Source organism: Artibeus jamaicensis, unplaced genomic scaffold (genome assembly GCF_021234435.1).
Source record: "Artibeus jamaicensis isolate MK-2021 breed Jamaican fruit bat unplaced genomic scaffold, CSHL_Jam_final contig_797, whole genome shotgun sequence".
Taxonomy (NCBI): Eukaryota; Metazoa; Chordata; class Mammalia; order Chiroptera; family Phyllostomidae; genus Artibeus; species Artibeus jamaicensis.
In genome coordinates this window covers 2,093,353-2,108,853 of record NW_026521977.1, presented here as the reverse complement: position 1 = coordinate 2,108,853, position 15,501 = coordinate 2,093,353, and the positions used below count along the sequence as shown (strand labels likewise).

General features: G+C 42.0%; 1 protein-coding gene across 6 annotated transcripts in view; it reads right to left on the bottom strand.

The window, feature by feature from the left end:
• The window catches only part of AMPD3 (adenosine monophosphate deaminase 3), a 319,382-nt gene that overhangs the window by 55,152 nt on the left and 248,729 nt on the right, over nucleotides 1-15,501 (bottom strand). Inside the window, exons 2-4 of one of the 6 annotated variants that reach the window (XM_053673002.1) lie at nucleotides 10,305-10,458; nucleotides 9,151-9,284; nucleotides 8,265-8,340 (exon numbers count right to left, since the gene is read on the bottom strand). The exons of 1 other annotated variant lie outside the window; for it this stretch is intronic. In XM_053673002.1, coding sequence (XP_053528977.1) covers nucleotides 8,265-8,340; nucleotides 9,151-9,284; nucleotides 10,305-10,314 — 220 coding nt within the window. In that variant the 5' untranslated portion in view covers nucleotides 10,315-10,458. Of the gene's footprint in view, nucleotides 1-8,264; nucleotides 8,341-9,150; nucleotides 9,285-10,304; nucleotides 11,654-15,501 lie in introns of those variants that run through there. 4 more of the 6 variants (XM_053673003.1, XM_053673001.1, XM_053673004.1 and 1 more) reach the window with 4 other exon arrangements.

Here is a 15,501-nt window from a genome sequence, read left to right as displayed (position 1 = left end):
ATCAATATTTTCTTTGCTTATTTAGGTGCTTCTGTGTTGAGTGCATAAATGTTTACTAGGTTTATATCCTCTTGTTGGATTGTTGCCTTTATCATTAGGTAGTGTCCTGTGTCTCTTACTATAGCCTTGGACTTTAAAAGGCTAAAGTCTTTTTAGCCTTCTAATAGACTTTTACAAATAGCCTTTTAAAGTCTATTTTTTCAGATATAAGTATTGCTACCCCAGCTTTTTTTCCTTTCCATTTGCGTGAAATATCTTTTTCTATCCCTTTACTGTTAGTCTGTGTGTATCTTTCAGTTTGTGTATCTTATTTTCTTATCCGTTCAGCTACTTTATGTCTTTTTGTTTAGCATTTAAGCCATTTTCATTTAGGTGATTACTGATGGATACATATTTAGTGCCATATATATCTAAACTATTTTTCTAAAAATTTCTAAACTATTTTTCTCTGTTGTTGTTCTTATTTTTCTCCTCCTCCTCCTCCTTTTCTTCTTCTTCTAGGAAGCCCTTTAACATTTGTTGCAGTATTCCTATTCCTTTAAAGATGTTTAATTTATTTATTTTTAAAGAGGAAGGAAAGGAGAGAGAAGAGAGAAATATCAATGTATGGCTGCCTCTCGTGTATCCCCTGCTGGGAACTGGCCTGAAACGCAGGCATGTGCCCTGACTGGGAATCGAACCATGATCCTCTGGTTCGCAGGCCAGTGCTCAATCCACTGAGCTACACCAGCCAGGGCTGGGAAGCTCTTTATTTCTTCAATTTTATTTCTTATTTTTAATTATTTTATTGTTGTTCAATTACAGTTGTCTGCATTTATCCCCATCACTCCCCCCTACCCCAGCCAAACCCACCTCCCTCCCTTGCTTCCACCCCTCCCCTTGGTTTTCTCCATGTGTTCTTTATAGTTGTTCCTGAAAACCCTTCCCCACCTATCCCCTTCTACCTCCCCTCTGGTTACTGTCAGATTGTTCTTAATTTCAATGTCTCTGGTTATATTTTGCTTGCTTTTTTCTTTTGTTTATTACATTCCAGTTAAAGGTGAGATCATATGGTATTTGTCCCTCATCACCTGGTGAAGGACAAATTTCACTTAGCATAATGCTCTCCAGTTTCATCCATGCTGTTGCAAAGGGTAGGAGCTCCTTCTTTCTCTCCACTGCATAGTATTACATCATGTAAATGTACTGTAGTTTTTTGATCCACTCATTTACTGTTGGGCACTTAGGTTGTTTCCAGCACTTGGGTATTGTAAATAGCGCCACTATGAACATAGGGGTGCACAAATTGTTTTGAATTGGTAATTGGGATTCTTAGGATATAATCCCAGCAATGCAAGTGCTGGGTCAAAAGGCAGTTTCACTTTTAGTTTTCTGAGGAAATTCCATACTGTTTTCCACAGTGTTTGCACCACTGTGCATTCCCACCAACAGTGCACTAGGGTTCCCTTTTCTCCACATCCTCTTCAGCACTTGTTTGTTGCTTTGTTTATGATGGCCATTCTCAACTGTGTGAAGTGGTATCTCATTGTGGTTTTAATCTGCATCTCTCTGACGGCTAGTGATGCTCACCATCTTTTCATATGTCTCTGGGCCTTCTGTATGTCCTCCTTGGAGAAGTGTCTGTTCAAGTCTTTTGCCCATTTTTAATTGTTGTGTTTTGTTTTGTTTTTTTGCCTTCCTGGAGTGGAGTTGTGTGACTTCTTTATATATTTTGAAGAACAAACCCTTGTCTGAGGTATCATTGGAAAATATGTGTTCCCATATAGTTGGTTCTCTTTTCATTTTAATGCTGTTTTCTTTAGCCATGTAGAAGCTTTTTAATTTGATGAAGATCCAAAAACCAAAAGATTTTCATAGTCTCATTCCACATCTCATCACAAGACATTGTAAAGATTCTATAATATTCTGACTTTTTTAAATTTAACCATACTATTGACATCCTGTAATGCTCTTTTAACTTCCATTTCTTTATTGCTGTAATTTGTAAATGAGTAATGCAATAGATGAGTTTTATACATATGTAACCCCTCCCTGGCTCTGGCCCCCTGTTATGTATTCCAGTTAGGACAGCCACACCATCAGTGGTACTCTCACATAAAACCACAACATGTTATACTATGTAAGTCTTTCATATTATAAACATCGCTTTCATAAATCACAAAAAAGTACAATCATCAAAAAGTATGGCAAAGACTTAAGGTGAAACATGTTAGCAACTTTCTTTCAACCTTGGGGCTAACCCTCCACAATATTCATACACCATGTGGTCTGAAATCTTTTCTTCAAATCAACAGTATTTTCTGTGTCTTTCTACAGAATGCATTTGTAGGTGTTGTCACTTTCTCTGTGTACTAATCTAGTCACTTTAACCACAGCATAGAGAACAATGTTTTTTTCCAATAATAACTGACTGGCATTTTGCCTTTTACTATTGAGTAAAAGAGATTTTACTCAAAGAAGATTTCTGAGTATGTTCATTCCATTTAATAATAGTTCACAAAAGTACACAAGTAAGTATTGCATGACTTGGAAAATCCTGCCCCCCAAATTGTAGAGGTTTTTTTTGTCATGCTCTGGGTGTACAGAATTTACGTATTTTGATGATCATGATGGCATATTTATATTATTATGAACTAATACCTCCAGGTGCTAGTTAACATGCCCTTAGGTTGCTTGTTAACTATAGTGATATAAATCTGTATCTCTAGTAGTCTTTTTTTAAAATTTGAACTTTTTTTCTGATCAACTCCCTTGTCAGAGATATCATAATGGATCTACTAGAAAATTGTTAGCTCTGCCATTTTCTGAGTTTGCTCTTTCTTGCACTATTCATATTATTTGCAATCTATGGATTTCTTTGCAGGAATCTTTTCAAACTACTTATCTGTTTTCTGAGAATTCATTTAGTTCAAGAATAGTCAGATAATATTGTGGGGGCCCAGTATCAGTCACCCCAAGATGTGTCTCTGTGGTATGCAGATTGTTTTGAGCTAAATAAAGGTAGCTTTAGCCACCAGCTCAGAACAACCTTCTGCCCCTCATCCTAATGACCTGGAACTTGAATTAGAGGCCTTGCCCATAAGAGATTATCAGAAGTAACTTCTTTTGAAAACGTCTATTTACTAAAGATTTGCTCTTCTTATCAGCCTGCAATGACCTTTTGAAGTCCCCAAGGCAACTTACCTTATCCCTAAGTCAGGGTGTCTTATATACCCACGTTCCCTTTCTGTCTCTGGACCTCTCAGGTATGTGGGGTCTCTGACTCTCTCATGTATGTGGTGTGCCATACATATGCATGTATTAAATTGGTTATTTTCTCTTGCTAATTTGTCTCACTTGTATTTGATTATTAGATCAGCCAGAAGAATCTTGAGGACAGAGGAAAGTCTGTCCCCCGCCCCCCTACTGCGACAATATACTCTATCTACCACCTGAGGTACAAGTAATTTGTAATACCTCTCAATTCACTTGAAAGCAACCGGATCAATAGGGTGCCACTCCCTCTTTCCCCGAGGACACCTCTACTATGACACATGACATGAACACTCGCAAGGACGGAGTAAGGGTACCTGTATCAAGCCATATAGTGAATCTTAATTTCTTTATTTTTACACTAAAACATAGATACAAATGAAAGTTTTCATTTCTCTTTCTCATCCAAAGGGATCATCCCACACACCCCCTTAGCAGACCACTAATTTAATCCATCCCTCCTATTGCCTCTGTTCAATGTGAACATCACCTAACTAGTTTCTGCCAACACAGCCACCTCCCCCACCCTACCTATCTTCACTCCCCAGCAGCACGACCAGTCTCTCCCCCATGCTTCTGCCTGGGACAGACACCCTGTATCCCCTCTGCCTCCCCTCCTTTTGGTCCAATGCTCAAATCATTCCAATTGGAACACCAGGACCAGAGCTATGAACCCCTCCAACAGAACTCCAACTCCTAATGTCACTGGGGGGTTAGAGTTATTCAAGCATTTTTGGAAACCCAGAGAGGTTCAGGATCTGTGCTCCACACTCCCTGCAGTAATGCTGTCCTCTGTTGTTCCATAATGTACACACACCTCCAATGGGAGCATGGCAGCCTCTAAATGCCCAATTTCTCTGTCTCCTTTTATAATCTCCCCAGCTACAAAAGCCAAAATTCACTCCCCCCCCACTCATGAAGATGTTAAGAGAGGGACTCTGCTTCTGAAAGTGCTTTAGCAGAAACTCATTGAATACATCCAGTTTTCAAACCAAAGTACACCGGGGCCTCTACTAATTGAGTGCACTGAAATCATTGCATATGGTCTGACGATGGGGTGAAAATGTGTACATCAGGAGCGTGTGGTGGCTGGAGAAAGAGTGCCCAGGGCAGCGTTCCTGACTCTGGCATGGAAGGGCATAGTGGCCTCTGCGGAGACTGTGGCACATTGGGAATACAACCTTCCACACCTGCCTCTTCACTCCAGTTTGGAATTCAATTCCCTCCCCACAAATTTAACTCCTGTGTAGTCAGCCAATCCTAAGCAAACTAGAGTCTGACAGTCCCTTTACAGTTAACTACTGGTTCTGTTTTTCTGAAATGGATTTCTAGAAAGAAGAGAGTGGAATCTGAGTACTTTGAAAATTAGCGTGAATGAGAGCTAGGCTCCAGACCCAGAGCACGTTCACCCAGGATTGGAAATGGAGCTGTTGTGACAGGAAGCCAAAGGGGGGGGTGTCCTGGCCACTGTGCCCAGTCCACAAGAGGGAAAGGGAGAACATTCAGGACCTGTGATGAGTCTTTGGAGTGACTGGAACATCAGGCTTAGAGACCCTCAGTCATTCCTCTGTGGATGGGAGTGAAGGAGGGTCAATGAGTGGATATTTGAGGTGTAGGGTCCACCCCACGTGCCTACAGAATGTTCACTCAGTAGTCAAGGGGCTGACACTTCCCAGGACATGCCTGTCTACTGGTCCACATGTGGTCTCTGTAATTAAATTGAAGTCTGAGAATTGGCCTGTGGTCTCTGCCTTCCCTCCAGGACTCTGTGCAAGATCATCCTAGCAGTCGTCCAGTTCAGCACTAGCTTGTTTTCATGTTCATGTCTTCTACTCTCTAAAACTCCACCATCACTCTAATCATTATACACATGGTGGGACTTTGCAGTTGAACTTCTATAGATGGGAATCATAGCCACAAACAGCTTTGCACCTTTAACTCATTGTGACCTTCCCAAATCATCTGCTCCCACCTCCCTTCCTCTCTTACCATATAATTTGAAATTCTAGCATGATTGTAGCCTTCTAGAATTATTGGGAGGGGAGGGAGGGAGGTGGGCAGAGGAGAGACTCAGATGAGGCTGTGACCTCTGTCTCCCAGGATGCGGTGTGCCCGCCTGCCTCCTACACACACATACACACACAGAGGCCATGCACTTTCCTAAGACCTTCCCCGGCTGCAGCTTCTAGCCTTCCCAATCCCAGGCTGCCTTCTTCCGAATTTCTGATTTAGAACTGCCCACCCAATCATTCAGTGTGCAGTGGGGTCAAAGACCAAACCAAGAGCAAGAACATGTAACTATCCTGTCCCACAGCATCTGTTTCCTGATTGAGTATCAGACTCCAGAAGGCTGGCCACCATCCGTCCTTGACGGCATCATTGATGCCAGCCCAACCTCAGCTCTGTGGGTTCTACCAGGAGATCTGGAGGAATTAGAGCTGCTTAAATTGGATTATAGGGATTTTTCCAGCTCTTGAATTTCTGTTACTTAAGAATAAGCGTCACTGTGATTTCACTGAGGATAATAACACCTCTGGGTGAGGGAGGAGGACTCTGAATAAGAATGTGGTTTGGGAAATCAAAAATCAAAAAATTGTGGTGGTTGCACAACCGAGTGAATGCCACTGAAGTGTACATGTAAAATCGTACACATGACAAAGGCAACTTTATGTTCTTTATGTTTTACTACAGTTGCAAAATTGTTGAAAGAACAGAGTCAAAAAATAACTTTTTGAAACAACTGTCATTTCATAGCTGCACTATTTCTTTGCATCATAAGTGTCCTGAGCCTTTGTCCAGGCCCAGGACAAATGGCTCTTTATCAACTATCCAACTATCCCCAAACCTTCAGGAAAAGTGGTTTAAGAGGGGCTCTGATGGAACAAGGAAGGAAGTGTCATGTTTGTTTTGGACAGACCTAAGAAGCAAAAAGCAGCTACGGGAAGAAAGAGGATCAACATATAAGAAGGAACGAGAACGCAAAGATCGCTCTACATTACAAGATCCACCCAAGAATCTGCAGAAATCTTGGAGAAATCACTGGGTAAGCCCCAGACACCTCAGGGTGGGCAAAAATTCCCATAGCTCATGATTTGTCCAAAGGACAAGTCATTGAGAAAAAAGAAAGAAATCCATTGGAAGTCACTAGTATCTATCACCTGTTAGTGGTTCCCAAAAGGCAAGCTCCAGTCACTGGCCCATCTGTATGTTTCATATCTACCTCGAATTCCAGGTAATACCCACTTGAACCAGACCAATTTCTAGTGACCCACAGCAAAATTCCTATCCTTTCTAAATAAGCATGATGAAAGCTTGTGGTTTACCAATAATTTAGTATTCCCAAATGTATTAGTTGTAATTCCCAAATGTATTAGTTGAGGATAATAGAGAACCAAAATAGCAGTGAAATAAATGTTTTTTTCCTTCCTTCCTTCCTGTCTTTCTTTCTTTCTTTCTTTCACTAAATAGTCTGGAGCCAGGAATTATGGACAGTTCACAAACCCTCATACTCCTTCCAACCCCCACATTACCATCCTTTGAGTTTGGCCCTCATCCTTGTGGGGATTATCAGTGCCCCTTCCTTTGCTAAGAAGAGCATACAGCTAGAGCTTTAGCCACTACATCCACATTTTATGGAGCAAAGAAGAGGAAAGACTATATGAGTTCTACTTCTAGTTTTTTTTTTGAGGACCCTCCATAGAACTTTTCCTAGCAGCTGCACTGTTTTGCATTCTTACCAACAGTTTACCAGTGTTCTAATTTTTTCACATCATTGCCAATACTTGCTGTCTTTTGTTTTCTTGATGATAACCATCCTAATGGGTTTGAGGTGACAGCTTATTGTGGTTTTGATCTGCATTTCCCCAATGATTCGTGATGTTGAACATCTTTTCATATGCCTGTTGGGCTTTTGTATATCTTCTTTAGATAAATGTCTATCCAAGTTTTTAGCCCATTTTTAAATTGGATTATTAGTTTGTTTGTTTGTTTTTTTACTGTTGAGTTGTATTACCATATGATCCATCAATCTCACTTCTGGATATTTATTTATCCAAAGAGTTGAAATAAGGATCTCAATAAGATAGCACCCCTATGTCACTGTGGGGCTATTCACAATAGCCAAGGTGTGGGTGCAACCTAGATGTCTGTCGATGGATGAATAGATAAGGAAATTGTGGAATATTATTCAGCCTTAAAGAAGGAATAGACGAATCTTAAAGACATTATGCTAAGTGAAATAAGCCAATCACAGAGACAAATGCCACATGATTCCACTTACATATTATATAAAACATTGGAACCCAAAGAAGCAAAGAAGAGAAGAATGGTTGCTAGGGGCTGGGGGCAGAGAGGGAAAATGAGAAGTTGCTGATTAATATACATAAAGTTTCGGTTATGCAAAAATGAGTAAATTCTGGAGATCTGCTGTTTAATATTCTGTCTTAAAAACCTGTAAAGAGGGTAGATCTAGTGTTAAATGTTCTTGCCACACACACACACACACACACACACACAGAATGACAAAAGAAGGAAGGAATGAGGAACAATGGCAGAGGGCGCGGGCCAAATGGTTTTTAATGAAGCCACTGGGTCAGACCTCCACCCATCTCCCCTTGGCCACACTGACCAATGACATTGTTACTTCTTCTCTCACATACAACTTCACCAAGGCATAGCCTTCCTTTCCAAATATAATTGCCGATTTTCATGTAGACCCAAGGTTACCAGAATTACAGATTGTGTTTTACCTCCTCATATTAAACTTGGGAAGCCAGTCCTAACATGTTAACAGCCTCCAGGCCGCCACCCATAAGATACCTAAGCATCTGGCAGGCATCAGGCACTGGGTCCCAGAGCAACAGTGGTGGTCAGAACACAGTCCTTGCCTTCATAGAGGTTATCAGCTAAGGAGCATCGTTCAAATGACCACATGAAAACATGACTTCTAATGGTGATAGTGCTGTGAAGAGAAAGTACAAGAGTTGTATCAGAGCATAACAAGAAAATCTTACCTCCTTCCAGGTATGAACAGGGAGAAGGTGCTAGAGTCGACATTGGCAGATGTTGAGAACAGCACATGCAAAGGCCCTGAGAGAATTTAGGGGAACAATGTCTGAGTCATCCACCCCACCATCTCACACACACACACACACACACACACACACACACACTTTATTTCTGTCATGTGTTCTTGGCTGCACATTCCGTTAAATTTACACAATAAAAACTCAATTTCCAATGTGTACAAATTCCTCATGTTCGCTAAGGGAAGTACCACATGCCCTGGGTAAATAAAACCAGATTAAGTGCTCCAGGGTAGTACTGTTTTTAAATTAATTTTTCCAAATCCTGTCCCTTTTCCAGCCCTTATTAAATTTGTAGCAAACCCGTTTTACAATTTCTCATGCCCGCCCTCCTCAACCCCTCATGTTTTCCGGATATTTCCAGTTCCGTCTCTGTCAAACATTCCTTCCATGTGAGTACATTCTGCAAGTCAGTGGAGAAGAATGTCCTGCCCACCATGCTGTCTCATAAGCACCTTCATTCCTTCTGCCAAAATCATAGAGGGGCCCGCTGTTGCCAGACCCTGTGTGGGTACTCTGGTACCAGGGACCAGCCCTGCCACCCAGCTCCGCCTTCAGCGGGCTCTGACTGTGGAGGTTCATCCTCCTCCAGTCTGGCCTTCTCTTCAGTTCTTCTCCAGAGAGTGAGTCGAGTAAGATCTGAGTGGTACCAATGGTCCTGGGCTATGGAGCCTTCCCACCTCCACCCCTACTTCAGATCAGATCTATCTAATTGCTCTCTATTTCAATGTGTCAGGCCTAAGTGCATTGCCAAATTTCACTCCTACCTGGGCTCTCTGAAGTATGTTAACGAGGTCACAATCTCTATCCCTACCTTTCGTGGTTTCCTCATACACCTTCCCTGCAGTAGTCCACCGTTTAAACCTCTGTCTCCGTCCTTCATCTTCAGAAGTGCTTGCTGAGTGCCAGAGTCTCGGGGCCTCCCCAGCGCCATCAACAGGATGGCCTCTGTATCAGTAGGGTACCAGCAGCAACCAGATGGTACATGCACATTAGGATAATTGATGTAATATATAATTTAATAGAGGGACTATCAGGAACAGTAGATAGATAATTTAATAGAGGGACATATTAGGATAATTTATTTAATAGATAATTTAATAGAGGAACTACAAAGATGTGGGAAGGTTGTAGGAAACCATGGGGATCTGTGCAATACTCAGGACTAGTCAATCAGGGTGTTACCTGCCTGGCGCTGGAGGGGCAGGGTGAAAGAGCACTGATTACATGGCAGCCTTCCAGTAGAGCCAGATGCCAAGTCACCTTACATGTCTCATGTCACCTGGCCAACTCTTCGGGTCATGGCAGGCCCTCTTCCTCAGGGCCCAGCCTTCTCTCTCCAGACCCTTCACAAGATCTCACGCAGTCCTTCTGCAGGAGTTACTCTTCAGCATGGGGTTTTCCAGCCTCTAACCTGGCCTGCAGACCTTCCCATGCACCTGATGACTGCAGGCACCTGGCTGAGCACACCTGCTCCTCCAGCTTCTCCCTCCTTCTCAGTTGAGGGTCCGGGAATAGCACTGGTGGTGAGAGTCACCACCTTGGCCTTCTCGCCTTCTTTTCCTTTTGTTTGCCAGTGATTGGTGCCCAGTCAGGCTGAGCACTGAAGTCATGACCAGGTCTATAGCAGCCTGATGTGGAGGTCTCTGACCCTCCTTTTCAGACAAGCATAGTGTGTGTGGTCCAGCTGTGCCCACTCTGTTTCCCAGGGTTACCCCCCAGTCCCATCCCAGTCCTCCAGGGGTCACTGTTACAGAGAACACAAAAAAGCTGGCCTAATTCGCCCGCAGAAATGTCAGAGAAACAGCCCTTTTTTTGTTTACTTTCTATTTTAGCTCTTCCTTTGGAGGCTGGGCCAGGGCAGCATGAGCAACAGGCCCAGGCTGGAGCCTTTCTGCAGAGGTTTCTAGATCCTTCTGAGAATAAAGTGCTGCCTGCCCTTCATCCCCACAACTGCTCCAGACATACCCAGACGCATCTGAAGCTGGCAGTTGTGATTCTCAGGACACCAGGCTGTCCCAGTAGGGCCATGGCTCTGTCACAGCAGTTGAGGGACAGCTCTGTCCAAGCAGTCACTGCGCAGACTTTCTGAGTGTTCCTCCTTCTGTCCAGGTGTCAGCAGCTAAAAGCGAGCAGCCCAGTTTATCAGATGGTCTCCGTCCAGAGGGCGAGGTTTCAGGGAGGGGAGTTGTATGCCCTTCTCATACCCTTTAGGATCGATAATTGTGTTTTTAACAAGAAAAAATAAATAAATGCAATAGCACATTTACCAAGATCACATAGTAAATGATCATGATAGAACATTATGTTATAAAAGTAGGATACAGAGCAGGATTTCAACTATGTGAAAAATAATACAAATGAAATAAAGTAAAATAAAAATTGGCTGTAAAAAAAGTGGTAGAAAAAAACGTTAGTATCTTTTAGGTTCTGGGGAAAATAAAACCTCTCAGGTTGGAGGGCATGCCCTAATTCTCCAACAGGCTGCCCACCACCCCTTTTCCACCCCAGACCCCTGGGACTGCTGCCGTCAGTAGAAAAGACACCACGACTAGGAATGTGATTTTATCCAAGGTAAGGGTAAGCTCTATGTCAAAGCCAGAGCATTTTGGGTGCTCTGGGACAGGAGGGATGGAAAGGAGAGAGAATGTGACCTGTGAGGGAAGAGTCTTAATAGAGAAGGGAACCCAAACACTTGGCAATAGGACAGGACCAAATCGCAAAGACAATGAAAAATTCCCTATGAGACTCAAGGGAAAGCATATCAGATTTCAAGTTGTTTCCTATTGCGTGTTGTACTGTAACACCCCTCCATAACCTGCCCCCCACACACATCTTCAGTAAAAATCTCTTATAACACAGATCTCATGATGCTGATATTTAGGAGAATCAAAGAGATCATGGCAAACTGCAGTGTGAAACAATACAGGAGCTGAGGTAAGACAAGTCCTCTTGCGTTAGCCAAGACAGGCTAGGTGACAGCAAACATATACAAAATAAACAAATAAAACTCAGCAGTTTAACACATCAGAGTTGTTTCTTATGTTGCTTCTATCACAAGCCAGTGCAGGTGAGGCAGCTCTGCTGCAAGGCTTCCCTCCGGTGACTCAGAGACTCACGCGGCCCATCCTGCATCTCCACTATCCATGTATCTTTCACTACTTGATATGCATCTGGATTCATTACCTCATACGTGACCATTAAAGCAGTGCCTAGAAAACAACTTATACATTAAATCTGTTTCTTAAAAATCAGAAAGGTCGAAAACCAATGATCTAAGTTTCCATCTCAAAAGCTAGAAAAAGATCAGCAGATCCAAAAAGTGGAAGAGAGGAATAAAGAACAGAAATTAGTGAAATAAAAAAAATACAATAGAGAAAATCAACAAAGTCAAAAGTTTATTCTTTGACTAGATTATTATAATTAATAAAACCCTAGCAAGACCAATCTTGGAAAAGAGAAAGAGAAAACAGAAATACCAAAATCAGTTGTAAAAATGGAATGGCACTGTAGACCTACAGACATTAAAAGGATAATGAGGATATGACAAAGTTAAAGCAAATAAATTGACATTTTGTATGCCAACATGTATGCCATTGAATTGGAAATCTTAGGTAAAATATGTAAGTTTTTAAGAATATAATTTATAAAAATTTCAACAAAAAGAAATGGAAACTACCAATTGTCTTATATGTATCAAAAAATTGAGTTTGAAATTAAAACTCTTCTCACAAAGAAAACTGCAACCTCAAATATGTTCACAGAAATGTAAGGAATAAGTAATACTGATCTGAACAAACACATTTAGAAGAACAGGAAGAATAGGGAAAACACCCAAACTCATTTTATAAGGCTTCAAAAACCTTGATATGGAAAGCTCAGAAAGACATTGTGAGATGGGAACATTACCGGCCAACACCTTAGGCTGGAGAATTTGGAGGAGCGCACAGTGAGCCTACTGGGTGAACTAGAACAGTGCCCACCACAGCACACTCTTCAGGCCATTAAACATCTTCCGTTCCCTTCTTCCCACAAGCAGAGCACCTTGTGCTCCTCACTGAAGGCCGATCTGTCATTGTATTTCATGCCATTGCATATCCTTCAGGAACTGATGTGACTTCTCTTAGACTTCCTGAGAACTAAAAAGGCAAGTAGTCTGCCTAATACTCAGGCCAACGCACAAATATTCAATGATGGAACAGGAATAGGATAACTTGAGCAAACTCTCCACTCAGAAGGGGGAAGACTGAGAGGCCCACAGTAGTCACTGGTCTACAGACACCCTGGTATGGCAGTGCTGGAACACCAATGGGCAGATATTACAAAGGATGCCTATCCTGGGGCAGGAACGCTCTCATCCATTGTTCCCTGTGGTCCTGGGCCCCACCCTCTGACACGCTTCCCCCTCGACCCGACCTGTATTCTCCTTGGCCACATCTAAAGAGGGAGGGGAGGAGAATGCTCTTGTTAGGGGTTGAGCAACTTCCCGCCAGAGGTTGTTTTAAAACTAAACAGACTGGTGCCTTTTACCCAGGCTTGTGGTTTTTTGACAACACAATTTCTTCAAACATTTGGGAAGCCCCTGATCTATTGCATCTGGACCGTTTCATTTGCCAATATCCACATTCGATGCAACTTTTGTAAGACAGAGTTTTCAGATTTGCTTTATTCTTTTACCTTCTTAGCCATGTGACAGTGATTTCTGGCTAGAACAGAGGAATAAACACACCTTTATCAGCTTTTAATCCACTGAGACATTTTATTGGGCCTTTGTCACTCCAAGTCTTTGAAAAATCCCCATTTCTGATTATTTGAGAACTAGAAGCAGTCAACTTTTCTAATTTTTCAGGACTCAATATTCTGGTCTTTGTCTTTCCCATTTCATTTCTACTGACAAAACATACAACTTTATTTTTGTTCGTTTGTTCTGAAAAGCTAGAATAATTTCTTAGATGGCCCCTCTGTGTATATGCCTTATGTAAATCCAAAGATGGGGTGCGATGCCTGCTCAGTCTGTGCAAAGCACTCACTTTTAGATATATGAGCTCCTCAAATGAAGCAAATGTAAGTTTCTGGAATTCAGTGACCCTTGCCTTTCCGAGTAAACCTGACGTTTGACTATTACATCGGGCTGTTGTGCACCTGTAGCCGAAGTTGTAAATGACCCCTCTGCTTACCTCTTTGGTCGTAGCAGGGTCCTTTCTGGGTATGAGATGTTACTCAGTAAAATGAACACAGAGAAGACCAGAAGCAGGGGAACCAGTGACCCAGGATGCCCCTCAAGCAGTGATATAAATTCTCTACCTACCTCACTTCCTAGAAAAAAATGTTGAGGTATTCAATAAATAGTCTCATAGAAGGGCTCCAGTAAAATTGAGCCCCAAATGCCCAAAGCAGGGGCTCACTTAATTCACCCCTTAGTAAATCTTTCCCTTTCCCTTTATTACTCCTCCAATCCCCAGATAAACTACTTGCACCCAAATCCTTATCTTAAGACCTACTTTTAATGAACTTGTCCAATTGGATGGAAAACAGCCAAAGCTTTGCTGTTAGAGAAAGAAATAAAATGTATTGTGCCTCTATTCCTTTTTTATTTTTAAATTGAGATGTAATTTGCATACCATAATATTCACCCTTAAGATGTATACTTTGGTGATCTTTAGTATACTCACAAAGTTGTGCAACATGTTGTCAGAAAAAATGTCCAAACCTATGAGAATTTTTTAGTTTATTTGAGCTTAACTGGCAACAATTATTGAGCAGCAAACTCTCAATGGATTGAGAAAATTCTCTGGAAAATGTCAGCTTTGCCGTTTATTTTAAGCATTAGAATAAAAAGAGGAGATATAAGGAGGGTTACATGAAATCCATTGATGGTAGATTGATATGGGGGAAAGCAAAGCGAGGAAATCTCTGAGATCGGATAAAAAGTAAAACAGAGAGATATATACTTTTAATTGGTGCATACAGGATAGTTAATGATCAATGTTTATAGGACATAGAGAGGGTACATGGTGACCAAGATAAACATGTGGCCTTGTGCTCGGGTGCGTGCATGGGCTGTGCCCTGAAGGGTCTGGAAAAATGAGATTACACTGACATCTAAAGCTATGTTATTTTTTAAGATTTTATTTATTCATTTATTTTTAGAGAGAGAAATGAGGCAGGAAGAAAGGGAGAGAAACATTGTTCCGTTGCCTCGCATACGCTGCCACTGGGGACCTGGCCCACAACCCAAGCATGTTCCTTGACCAGGAATCGAACTGGCAATCTTTCAGTTTGTGGGACGATGCCCAACCCACTGAGCCACACCAGTCAGGGATACAGATACATTATTTTAGATGCAAAACAACAATACACAGGCTCACTTAAGGTAAAGATCAACCTTTGTCAACAAAACTACAGGCCTAGAATGTGACTACTAGTCATGGCCCACTATTAGTTAGGAATTTTTATGTTCAGACCATCCTTTGTGAAATATGAGTTTGTAAGGTTTAGCATGCAGCCCCTTTTCGTCCACAAACAGAAGGAGGCGTCACAGTTAAGTGGGTTCTGGAGCCAGACTGCCTGGGCTTAATTCTTTGATCTACTACTTACTAATTATGTCACCTAAGATACCGTACTTAACCCCTATCAGCTTCTCCACCTGTAAAGTGGGGATTAAGTAGTACCAATTTGCTGGGTTTATTGTCAAGATGAAATGAGACAATTCATGCAAAAACAGTGCAGTGCCTAGCATCTGGTAAGTGTATGATAGTTGTTACCTAATATTAATTAAAGAGCTGAAAAACAATGGGACAGGAAACAGAACCATACAGTGATTATTACTGCTGTTAGTGATATCGCTTCTGCATGCCTGATTGGAAACGTGCTCGTCTGGGAGCTCTAAGCAGTGGCAGGGAAGTGCATGTAGTCAGATGAGGTGCTAATGGGCCTATTTATGTGAGATGAACAGGCAGCTGATAATGGTATCAGCTCCCACAGTGAATGGTACAAGTCTGAGAATGTGCCCCTGAGGACTTAGAGAAGAAAAGCTTAATTGGAGTGCAATGCAAATCTCAATCATAATTCTGCCCACAGGAGAGCGGGGCTGCCTGCATCATGACAGGAAGCTTGGACTACGCTTTGACTGCCTCTGCTATTCCAAACCACATGTCTCTGCAAG